At 34.2% G+C, this 12,231-nt stretch overlaps 1 protein-coding gene and 1 long non-coding RNA gene across 3 annotated transcripts; one reads left to right on the top strand and one right to left on the bottom strand.

The window, feature by feature from the left end:
- Positions 1-3,291: 3,291 nt before the first annotated feature.
- On the bottom strand, positions 3,292-9,372 carry LOC124187229 (saccharopine dehydrogenase-like oxidoreductase). 2 transcript variants are annotated; one of them, XM_046579632.1, is made up of 8 exons: positions 9,189-9,372; positions 7,688-7,860; positions 7,191-7,366; positions 6,524-6,840; positions 6,295-6,441; positions 5,934-6,024; positions 5,567-5,829; positions 3,292-4,053 (listed from the first exon to the last, which is right to left on the bottom strand). In XM_046579632.1, the coding sequence occupies exons 2-8, from the start codon at positions 7,857-7,859 to the stop codon at positions 3,948-3,950; spliced, it is 1,272 nt and encodes a 423-aa protein (XP_046435588.1). In that variant the 5' UTR covers position 7,860; positions 9,189-9,372; the 3' UTR covers positions 3,292-3,947. The 2 variants fall into 2 exon arrangements, with proteins under 2 accessions (XP_046435588.1, XP_046435589.1); XM_046579633.1 differs by lacking the exon at positions 9,189-9,372 and adding an exon at positions 9,047-9,068.
- A 279-nt stretch (positions 9,373-9,651) lies between these two features.
- On the top strand, positions 9,652-10,944 carry LOC124187237. The gene is made up of 2 exons (XR_006871804.1): positions 9,652-9,783; positions 10,280-10,944. It is a non-coding gene; the product is annotated as an uncharacterized LOC124187237 (long non-coding RNA).
- Positions 10,945-12,231: the final 1,287 nt, after the last annotated feature.

Here is a 12,231-nt window from a genome sequence, read left to right as displayed (position 1 = left end):
TGATTCACGAAAAACTTTGGATATAGCTATATTCGTAATATGTCAATTGGAAAACTGATGTTGACCAGCTTTTAATTGTCTTAAAATTTTTACCCATTCGTTTTATGAAACGTCTGCAACAGTGAATTTATTCAAATCAATGCAGAATCACAATTCGTTTCGATGAATTTTTTTTCACAGAAAATCGACTGGAAATATACTAATTAATAGATTTTTTCGGAGAAATCTTCTCTGAGCTACATGGAGGAAAAGAATTATTTCTGAGTCAATTAGTTTGATTCTACTAAATGCTATAGTTAAATACGACGAACACAATACTCATTTAATTAATTCAACAAAATATTTTTGTCCATCGTTTTGTTTTCAAAAATATGAAAATTTTGTATCAGAAAAAATTGAGCTTGTTCTAATTCATGTTTTGTTGGACACTCAAGAGTTTAACGGTTGAAACAGGGTAATGAAATATGTCGTTACGAAAATCTTTTGCATTGATTGAACAATAGAGTTATTCAAGTGCAAAAAACGTTTTCTTCGAATGATATCAATTATAATTTTGATGACTCAAAATTTTTCGCGATTGACCTGGTGTTTAATGGTTAAAACACGAAACTTATTGTTGTATATGTAGAAGTACAATTTAAACACGTGTCTGCGGTATTTGTTCCTTTGTCAACCATATCAACTTCGATGACTCGAAACTTCGTATTATAATTTCTTTATTTAAATAACGAGCGATGACACATTTATATTGTGTAACCGAAACTGACTTGTGAACAGAATACCCGGCGTTATAACTATTTCTGATGCTACTTCCGTAGCGAGAAAGTTCACCCCCTAGTGGCCGTTTATAGTACTAGTGTACTAATATTTACCATGAATATATTCTCTACTTGTTTCAAAGCATGTGGTGTTTCTTTTACATCGTAATCGTACGTAAATTTTTCTTGGCTAGATTCCATGTGTTTATTTTATTTGAAGTACCCAATTGTTATAATCAATGAACATGCAACTCGGAGGAACAATACATAAACTTGAAACGAAATGATATTTAGTTGACTCAATATCGTAAACACATGAAAAGGTTCACTCGAATCAATACTTCGCTCGATCGCGACAAGAAAGGCTGAATCAATGAATTCGTTTGACTAAATCATTTCGACTAATTAACGGCATCGAAATTGTTGAATCGGAGTAATCGTATTTGGAACAAACAATGGATAATAAATTTAAGGGAAATCTGTTATCTTTGTTCAAGAATTCCTTTCCCTCCGCGTATAAATTAAATATCGTCATATCGTGGAAGTTTCTTTAATCTGCTCGGCTGGTTTCCATGGTAAGAACTTGCGGGACGACTTCACTTGCATTCTCCACCAAGGTGTAAATCTCCGGGGGATTTCCCCTACAGATATAAGGTTCGATGCGTGTGCCTTTGCCATCTGCGTCATTCAACCAGGGAACGCGTATAATTATCTATAAAGCATTGAATGAACGGAAATCCAATTCACGTTAACGGGTGGTTTCGAGAGGACGAGGAAACACCTTCGGGAGGTGCAATTATTGCGTCTCATAGCGGTTTCGGTATCGTGTGCAACCGAGTTCTCCGATATGATAATTTCGGGAATTTCCCGGGGATCGAATCATCCTCTTCGAACTGGTTCCGAGAGTAGGGGGTCAGAAATGGATTGTTGAAAGTTCCTGCAGGAATTTCTTCGTTATATAGAGAGAGGAAAAGAAATTGACGTTGACCTTTAAACACCGGGATTCCCAAATATTATCGCTATAACTTCCGGTACATGAATCGAATTATTACAACCCTTAATTTAGCTGCCTCTGATATTCATTGTCAGTTTTTATTACTTCCGACTGTGAGGTAAATTTATCACTGAATCGAAAGTATCTCAAATACTATAATAAAAAATATGTCAGGTATGTAACAAAAATTAGTAAACTATACATTTTTACCGACCTATAATAGTGCAAAATAGTTGTAACCATTCAATCATAATTATTTATTATAAATATGTACCATTCTTGAACGAACTTTTGTATCAGCGAATAACAAGTGTGCATTTTAAAGTTTGCCGTGAAGATTTTGTTTCCAATTCAAATGAAATAGGCATCAATCGAAGACGTACTTTTTTTCGGTAATAAACAGGTAATCAAATTTAGTGTCTACAGTTTACCGTTTTGTCAACGAGGTATCCGCAACGTTTTTGATCCTCCAAATATATGAATTGATTAAAAAATAATCCATAATTTCTGACAGACATGAAAAAAAAAAAAAAAAAAAAAAAAAAACGAAGTGATCTTTCGATAAAATTCTTCGCGACGCAAGCACGGAGCGTACGTAATTATAAAAAAATGATTCCAGACCGGAAATAGGCTTTAATATCTTTGCATCTTAATCTCAATGGCAGTGAACATTTCAATAATTACAATACTATTCTGTCAAAGTATGCGCCGAGGGAGTTATTTGTCCGTCATTTCCAAGTTTAAAACGTATTTGGATCAACATTTTTTTCACCTACTTCGGAATTCATTTCCTCTTTTAAATCCCCGCGAAACACGGGTCGATAACATTTGGCCGAAGGCCTCGAGTCGAATTCGTATATACATATACTTACAATCGTATATGCGGGGCACGCGTGTATCACACGTGCGTATGTGTGAATAAATATAATAGCACATTGATCACGTGAAACGAGTTATCGACTGCTTTTCGGAGTATAATCATATTAAACGGCTGCATAATTAATGTCACAATGTAAAATGGAGACGCATATACTATCGTAGCAAGGTCACAGATGTGGTGGGGTCACACGTGTAAATCATGCAGATACATGATTTCGTGATTTGCAATATCGAAAACTAAGATCTTGACCTACTTTTCTACGTACACAATTTTTTTTTTATTTTTTTATTATTTTTTTTTTTTTCAATCCACCTTTGAAAATCGCAACCGACGGCTGTTGTAATAATAATCGCTTACTTCCTTATGTAATGTTCACTTTGATGTAATATCAGACAAATCAGAAAAAAAAAAAGAAAATTAAAAAAAAAAAAATTAAATTGTCAAAACAAGCGGCTTGATGATTATGATCGCACAAAATTCATAGATCTATAGGTATAGATATATAAATATACCCTAATATGTTAATTGAATAGCACACGTTCGACTGAATTTCTCAATACCAATTCTGACCTAATAATAATGACACGACGTCTCCCGATTAACGTTTTTTTTTTTTTTTTCATTTACCGTATAATATCATAAGCGATGATGACGAATGATTATCAAACATTTTCTTTTATTCATAGAACATTGTACAAAATAATGTAACGAGTTTATTAGGTATATGGGTATAACACCTCTGGTTTCTATTTTTATACCCGGAAATGATCACAAAATTAAGACTTTTCTGTTAGAATATTAAGATGTAGATATATATATCTATAAGTACAAAGATAACTATATTCTTTTCTTCTTAATTCATATTGTAAATCAAGTGTTAACATGTTTAATACATATAAATGCACATGGGTATATTAACGATTAATAATAATATAATTAGTATAATAAAATAAAATAAAAGAATAACAGATGCGTATCAATGGAACGATTGTTCACGGATTATAGAGAATCTTGAATTTTACTTGCAGTGTATTGAATTCGTAGAAAGCTGTCCGTTATTTATCGTTATATAATACTATACTATGCCTTGAAAGTGGAATATATAATTTACTTCGATATTATATATGTAACGGTACATGTTTGTGCGATAAACTTTGTATTAAAATATAGTAGAATATTATTATTATTCAATTAGATCTCTTCACCTCGCGTATATCAGTCAAAATTCAAGAAAATACAAATAGGGCTGTCATATTATGCATTGTATGGTCGATCGAAACATTCGGAGATATCAAGTTTCATAGTTTGTTTACCTTTACTTTTCAATGGATGATACTACTTCGAATTTCAAATCGTGTTTATTCAATTCCTCGATAATTGAGGTCTTGCCAAAAGCTGCGCCTGGTGAAAGAACTCCGCCGCTGAAATAACAACAAAATATATAATTATTCAGTCAACTTCAATTTGATCAGCTTTATATCCAAGTCTGTGAGAAATTTTTAAGGTTTTTCATATTTCCGACGCTACGGGAAACTTGAGAAATGTTCAATTAGCTTGAAGTTCAATATTGAATAAATGAATCTTAACACTCTTCAAGTAGTTCCAAATTAAGACTGTTTACAATTTTACCGCGAACATGGCTACCGACTTTCAGAATAGCACGATTGTAAATACAATGGACATAAATAGGTCTGTGTATTGTACAGAGTACGAATTCACGTAAAATATAAATTAAAGAATACACGTTAAAAACGTTTTGTTTTTTTGACAATGAAAAATAGGGATAAAATATCTACTAAACTTACAGCAGCAGCTGGGAAAAATAAATTACAGAATAATCAATAATCAAGAGATGTGGTCGCATTTCGCACCAAGTACATTAAAAAAAAAAATAAAAATATAGCTCACGAGCCGATGTACGCTCTTTTATCGCGAAGAGAATCCTTAGAGCTATACGAACAAAATGTTATCACATATTTCTCCTCCTTATCGATGAAATGTGACAGATGACAATTTTATTTATAACGTAGTTTTGCCGAGCTTTCATTTAAACTCCATTTCAATGCAATCGGTTAACGGAGAACTGACATATGTAATGCGTATTATTTCCAATCTCGTAGAAATCGTTAGTTCGATGAAGAATTTTTCGTTCCTTTTTCAAACTACAGTATATATATCTCTCTATATCTGTAAAAAGAAAATCGCCCGCCGAGTACAATCACGCAGCGATAACAGAGTGCGATAGGACATTTATAGTTCGGCGTCACAGGCACAGACAGTACGCACTGCTTGAATCTCGCTCGGAAATTTATATTAAGTTTCATTGTAAATTAACAGACATGTACTTGGCAATAGTATGTGATAGTTTTTTTTCTATAAAGGATGAGGACATTTATTTGTGTCAAGTATTTTTGCGAAATGTGTTTTTTGCATAAAGTGATAGAATGGCGAAAGGTTTTTGCACCAGAGATGCGTTTTGGCGGGATTCATAATTCTTCAAATATTTCACGCTAGAACTCTTCTTCTAATATTTGTAATCCAAGTACCAATCCATACTCTACTCCGTTAATTATTAAGGCATGCTTGAAGGTATCTTAATTGCCTTCCAAAATCTAAACATTGTTCACGCTGTGCAATAGTCAATTTGTATCGAGTTTCTTACTATATCATTGCTTTCATTTATTTTCCTTCTCCTCATCTCCTTGCTATCAAAAACTAAAATAGCCTCATGTTTACACTGTTAAAAATATCGTGCTACTTTTTTTGCCAACTTCGATGTACGTCATACTTTTTTTGTGCTAAAAGGATAGATTTTACGCAATACATTTCTTCACAATTTAAAGCTGCCAACAATTTTGCACATTTAAGAATGCATGGAACTCTAAAAACTGAATATCAGGAAAATTCTGTAGCAATATTTAGAAGTAAACTTACTTGTCCGGCATTTTATCAGACTCTCTTAGAATAGTCAGCGCAGCAAATAAGAGAGTAATACAGGTTGCGCCATATCCAGGATTAACGCCTGAGACTTTGGTTATCATTTCCTTATTTGGAGGCTCTTTATGCTCATCTGTTGGTTCAGCTAGTTTTTCTGTCCAGCCACAAGCTTTAAAAGTTAGAGAGAAATGAGCGTCGTTCATCGATTCCGGTGCGGGACCCTCGTGACTGACGAATCCTCCAGAGAACAACTTTGGATACTGTAGATGAAAATATATTGTTCATGTAGCGGTCGCTATGAGAGATGTGACCTGATGTGACTATACTCAATTACTCATGCATATTATCCAATTCTAATTTGTACCTTAAGAAGCAGCGTTCGTCCGCATCCGAATTTCGTCATTAGGCTAAATACTGCACCAATAACAGCCGTAGCGAGTAAAGTAAAGAAGGACCTACAAAATAAAAAAAGTGATTAATAAACGAAACAGAATAACATTACAGAAACCGTGTTTTAATCGCATTTACAGATTTAGACAAAACAGAAGAAAAAAATTATAAATACACAGCGGTGCATCTGTAAACTGTTTGTTTGAAAAATCGACAATAGAAATCACGGACGGATCTTTTGAGTAGTACTAAAGCATAGTAACTTGTGCATGTTAGAAGACATGTACCGATTTGAAAAAAGAAAACCCTACATCATTCTACTAATGCAAACTTACTTAAATGTCATGTAGGTTTGGATCTGTGCTGGCCTTTGATTGTATTTTTCGTACAAAAAGCGTTGAGTACGCAGCGCCACTGATCGATCAGATCCTGGGAATATCATTGACCAGCCTTCAGATATAGCACTTCTATGAATGCTGCCTCTGAAAAAGTCGATTGTTTATTGCAATAACTCGGCGTTTCAAAGTAACGATCTAGCTCAGACGTGAAAATCTTTCAAATTACTTGGATTCAAGTTTTGGTTTCAACTTAGGTAAAGGTTCGGGATAAAGTTTTCTTCTGAGCTCGCGGAGTTCATTAGCGTGAGCCAATCCATATACGGCAGATTCCCATGTTCCGTAGTGGATCGAAGCACCTCCAGTGTTCTTCGTATTCCAGGAGTTAAGGTAAGTTTCGACACTATTTACTTCTCCATTGAATTTTTCTTGCAAAAATATAATCCCCAAGTCACAGGGAATGCTGTCAAATCCACAGGCGCTAACTACGTAAACCCCTGCTTCTTTCGCCTGCTTTCCATACTCCAGTGCCATCCGTTCTATGAACTGCAGAAATTAAATTAATCGAGAGAATACACAGCATAAGTAAAACAGAATTACGAAAATCTACGTCACAACTTGCATTTCCTTTCTTCTAACGTATGTTCTAATTATTCATTATATTTTGATTGTGTAGTTATTTTTACTTTTATACGACCGTTTTGGTTTGTTTTTTGTTAGTATGAGATGTTTTTAATTGTATGGTATTTCTAGTGTAGTATTTTTGGATTTCTGCTTTTAGAGATTTATTATGTTTTTGTAATTGTTTGACTCGTTTGAGACAGATTATTCTAATTAGTTTTCCAACATTGTCATGGATATTAATAAATACTAATACTTATATAAGTGATTATTACCTGCGGTTCACCGCTGACATCAACGTGATGCGTTCTGGCCTCAATACAAGCCTTGATAACCGGCTCTCCGTAAAATCTATAAGGTCCGCAACAATTGACAATAACTTTAGCGCGTTCTGCCATTTTTTTCAGCGACTCCTCATCGTTCACATCAGCAATGATGATGGGAATATTTTCTGCAATGTGAAAAAAAGAAGATATTCTAGTTATTTCCAAGAACGTAAAAAACGAAAAATGCCTCGTTCGCATTATTGATACACAAATATCTAAAGTTATTTGTAAGGAACTGACTAATCATCTTAAAAATAGATTATCGTCTATTTATATTTAACGTGTGCAAAAACTTTGATTCATTCACTGCCGCCTAACAGTACAGAATATTGCTAGAAAAGTTTTCAACTTTTGCGCTGTTGGGGCTGCGACGTTCGTATCACTCCCAGTAAGTCGTCAAAGCAAACAGCTAGACTGGTTTCGTTATCATCGTTCATTGTAATCACCTTGATCAGGTGCAAATTCTTTGAGCACTGCCTCCAATGCCTCCTTGCGTCTACCAGCAATCCCCCATGAAAACGGCTTCTCAGCAGCCAACTTTGCTGCGTGTAAAACGGTATATTTTCCAGTAAAACCAGTCGCTCCAAATATTACAATGTCCAAACGTTCTTCCGCCATTCTGTTTGCAAAAAAAGAATGCACAAGCATCTATTATATATGTATTTCTGTGATTGTAGAGGCAATAAATTATAGATATATTTATTGTTAGAAATATTTTTTACGACTTTTTTTTATTACATCTTGTAGGTTCGGCAGTTTTCCAAAGAACTTTGCGAGAACACATTTAAACAAGTTCTTTTCTCAGTGTGTTGCATGTAATACCAGGGAATGAATAACAATTTCTGTCTGATAAGATTGAATGGTATTCTCATCTCTCTGACAGAGCATGACAAATGAATATATTATATTGGACGATAAATTAATACGAGGAATAAAAACTTGGCAGAGATTGTTAAACAAATTAACAAAGGAAATTTAAGTGTTTTCTTTCAGAGAATTGGAAATAAAAAAAAATAACTTCGATCACCAAGAAATTAAAATAATTTTCAGACAATCAAGACGATTGCCAAAAGAAATTTGTGAATAGTATCGATATCTTAACTATGTAATCGCAGTCGAGGAGTAAATGATAATGATTTCAATTTAATGATAATATGTAATTCGATGGCAGACTTAAGTTATAGTCGATAAACATTCCGAAACAGAGTTTCTACATACAGCATATGTCGATTGAAAATGCAGTTGCGCATACATGTCAACTGGCTACCTAATTAATACGTATAACGTACATTAGCAGGTATATATATATATATATATATATATATATATATATATATATATATATATATATATATATATATATATATATATATATATATATATATATATTCGTTGCAACTACGTGCGTAAAGCCGGACTTGTGTTTCAGAGTTATATTTACAAACAGTGTAAGCGATATGCCACGCCCTGAAAATATGCGTGGGTGAAAACCGATGTTATTACACTTTACAGACCACAACCGAGAATCAATCACTAATTAAAACGCGTATTTATACAGGAGTAAAGTCAACGTTCGACTGTGAAAACCGGCGAACCGCTGGCCAGCTTTTGTGCATTACATAAATGATATGATCCGCAGCTGATTTGGCCCCGAATGTAATTACGGCGAAAAAAGCAATATAAGCCCGAAATCGACTAGTTTTAACCGATTATCTGATTTTTTAAATAATGTTTTAATTTTTATCCAAGCAATCAAATAGAGGTATTGTATATAAAATAATTGCGGTGTGTTAAAAAGAACGTACGTGAGTTCGATGTGAAGTGAACCACAATTCGTGGCGTGAAATAGGCTTCGGTTCGAAAGCCGACAACTAGCTGTCACTAAGCGCAATTAAACCAATAAAGGAAAATAAATACGCCTTGACTCGACAAAGTTTTCATACTTACTCGTTGAGAATAGCTTCCCGATGATGTGGACACGGTTTGACTAATACCTCTTCGCTTATTAACCGAGTAAATGCGATAAATTATACGTTTGAAACCGTTGAAACGCACAGCGTTGTTCCGCTCCGCTAGACTTTCCGCTGCGCCGGTCCGTTCCAAACTCCAAAAGCATACAAGACACAGGCGGTTCAAACTGCGCAGCGCCGTCTTACTCATGCGAAACAGATGAGGGTAGACAGGTCACGTGATCAAACGAAGGCCGGCTTCGGCAGCTGATTGGCTGCTTCCGATAAAACCTGCGGCGCTATTGGCTGACGTGAAGCTAAGAAAAGCGATGAATGTGTACGCCTAGAGCGTGGAGGCGCAGATTTTGCATGACTGTATCGATGGCCCCTAATAAAATTCACTTCATTTTAAGAGAGGCGATTATAAAGGACCTGACTCTGACGTGACGATTATAATTCAAGTAACTTTACGGATCCTGATGATAAAACAGACAATTTATCATCGGTACCCGCAGAGGTCAACGCGTACAGTTACTTGGATTATTATAATCGTCAAGCCAAAGTTGGGTCTTTTATAATCAGCCTCTCTGAAGGTGAGTGAATTTTATTAGAAGCCATCAGTATCCTGTATCGAATTATTATACATACATACATTCATACTGGCATATAAGGATGCGTTGAAATGTATGTGTCCTTTCTATTCCTTCGCGATTGAAGAAAACACTGATGCGGTCACGGACTGTTTCTCTGTAATGAATATTGTTCCAGTAGTTACCATTTTCAATCCGATTAGCATAAAGTAGTTTTTCACAATAGAGTGCAAAGTATAATGCGATGTATTTTTTTTTTTTGTCGTCAGAGAGATGCCCAAATGATATCTTATGACCAATTTTTTTACCCAAAAATATATCGTCATACCTGAAGGATATCCTTGGCGACTTATACCTCACAAAATAGGTCATAAGACATATCATTTAGACGTCTTTTTGACGACTCTAAGTCTTGTGCCGGCTGGAAAGCGATATTCTATACCAGCTGTATGTATATTGCGTAACGTGTCATAAACGAGTTTTATTTTCGTTCCAGCAGAATCACGGCTACAGGAAGATAAAATATACTACTTTTTGCCAAGGTTATTTAATTACCACCTTCAGAAAACAAAAATTACATTTAAACTTATTTTAAGGCTGTCGTTTATCATAGCTGGCAAATAAAAACATACCTTTTACTAATATAGTTCCCGGCTTTATTTGCAGATATTATGCTCCCATTTCATCCGACAAAATTTCTTCGGAAACTCGTCAACTTTACGAAGATTACATATTATAAAGACAAAAACGAAATATCTAAAGTGTATGTCGCATAATCGGGCAAAGCTGTAGTTAGCAAAAAACCAATTTTCTCTGCACCTGGTTACTTGATTACCTTGTGCAAACGTATTTCCTGATTAACCGTTTACGCAGATTGTATAAGATAGAATCCCGAACGTTTCAAGCATAACTCTTGTTGGGAATGTTCTGGAAACTCAAGAGCATGCAATGAAAATATTTAGAGCACGTCTTCTCCATATAGCATTCGAAAATAATTATAAAGAATCTAAATACACTGAAACTTACTGTGCGATCTTGACATATTTTTCTGTACACGCTTGTATGTAAAATTTGTGTTGATAGAATTCGTTTGTTTCTCACATTTTACAATAACTAGGTGGAAGTGGGATAGTCGAAATATTAAGCGATATCTCTTCTCTCTATTGTGCAATAAAAAAAAGTTTTGAGAGCGTTATTTGTAATAAAAATAGTACCGCATTAACGATAACAAGAAATTATAATACGTGTATACGTATTACTTACTGTATTATCGATAATAACAATGGTATTGTACCGTCGACGATAAAAAAAAAGTATTCTGTATAATTGTGATGTTATCAGTGATGGCATAAACCAAATAGTATGGACAACATACGAATCAAGGGCCAAAAACCAAAAGGGCGTAAACTATACAGTTTTCACGAAATTTCAATTGAGAAAAAAGATTATTACTTAATTTATTAATTATTCAAAAAATTCTTATAAATTTCATTTTTCATAAAGAATCTTTTGTGAAACTACTGAGAATATGGAGATCTTCGAGAATTGCACGGCAACACTGTGAATTTTTTTTTTTCATTATAACAGCCAATTCGTCATATATTCGGAATTCATCTTTATTGTTATTGAAACTACGACACTGTTTAAAAAAAAAAAAAATCATACGCGTTAGTTTCGTCGGCTGATTGAGATGAGCAGTAACTTCCCGTATATCGTACACGAGAAAACGTGTAAAAAACTGTAAAATGTATAGTTAACTGAGAGATAAATGTTGGCATATTTTTTTCTTTCCAATGCCGCGGTAAATGCTTGAATTTTTTAACTGCTCAAGCGAATAGTAATAGGTAATCCACAGTAATTAGAAACGTCTGATAATAACATCGAGTCAATCCATTTCAAGCTACTCTGTACTCTACGAAAATACTAATCAGAAAGTAATCCTATCACGTACTTTACGAAAGGACGTGTGTGACACATACGCAAGTGTTTAAAACGTCATCTTATGAGTTTCTTAGTTTCTTTTCTTCTCTTTTTTATACACGTGTTTTTATCATACGGTGTGACGTAATCTGCTGAATATTAATATGTGTATATTAATATTCCTTCACTAGTATATTTATATATCAGATTCGAAGCATGTATGTACAACACATATACATCATACGCAATTTAATACTTCCGCTAATGTTGTTCTTTATTTTTATTTTCCGCTGCCGCGAACAGCTTTTAGTAGTTAATATAAGTAAACCCTTATCAGTTTGGTGATGCGTAATTATTTTTCAACTTTTACGCGTAGCGAAAGGAAACTTTATAAACGAAGAAAAGAAAGTGATAATAAATATTATTACACAACGATATTTACAACCCTGTATAGGCTTGTGGAACGTCATTCAACTCGCGTTTGATAAGATTATGTTTTAAATTAGAAAACGGGATTTTAACTATCCTTGT

The sequence above is a fragment of the Neodiprion fabricii genome, chromosome 7 (assembly GCF_021155785.1).
Source record: "Neodiprion fabricii isolate iyNeoFabr1 chromosome 7, iyNeoFabr1.1, whole genome shotgun sequence".
NCBI classification, from domain to species: domain Eukaryota; kingdom Metazoa; phylum Arthropoda; class Insecta; order Hymenoptera; family Diprionidae; genus Neodiprion; species Neodiprion fabricii.
Note: the sequence above shows the minus strand (reverse complement) of the source record. Positions and strands in the feature narration are given on the sequence as shown.

Coding starts and splice junctions, on each gene's coding strand:
- LOC124187229 (XM_046579632.1), bottom strand. CDS start 7,859: ATGGCGGAAGAACGTTTGGACATTGTAATATTTGGAGCGACTGGTTTT. Junction 7,367..7,687: donor AGAATTTGCACCTGATCAAG/GTGATTACAATG, acceptor TTCACATTGCAG/AAAATATTCCCATCATCATT. Junction 6,841..7,190: donor ATGTCAGCGGTGAACCGCAG/GTAATAATCACT, acceptor TAATTTCTGCAG/TTCATAGAACGGATGGCACT.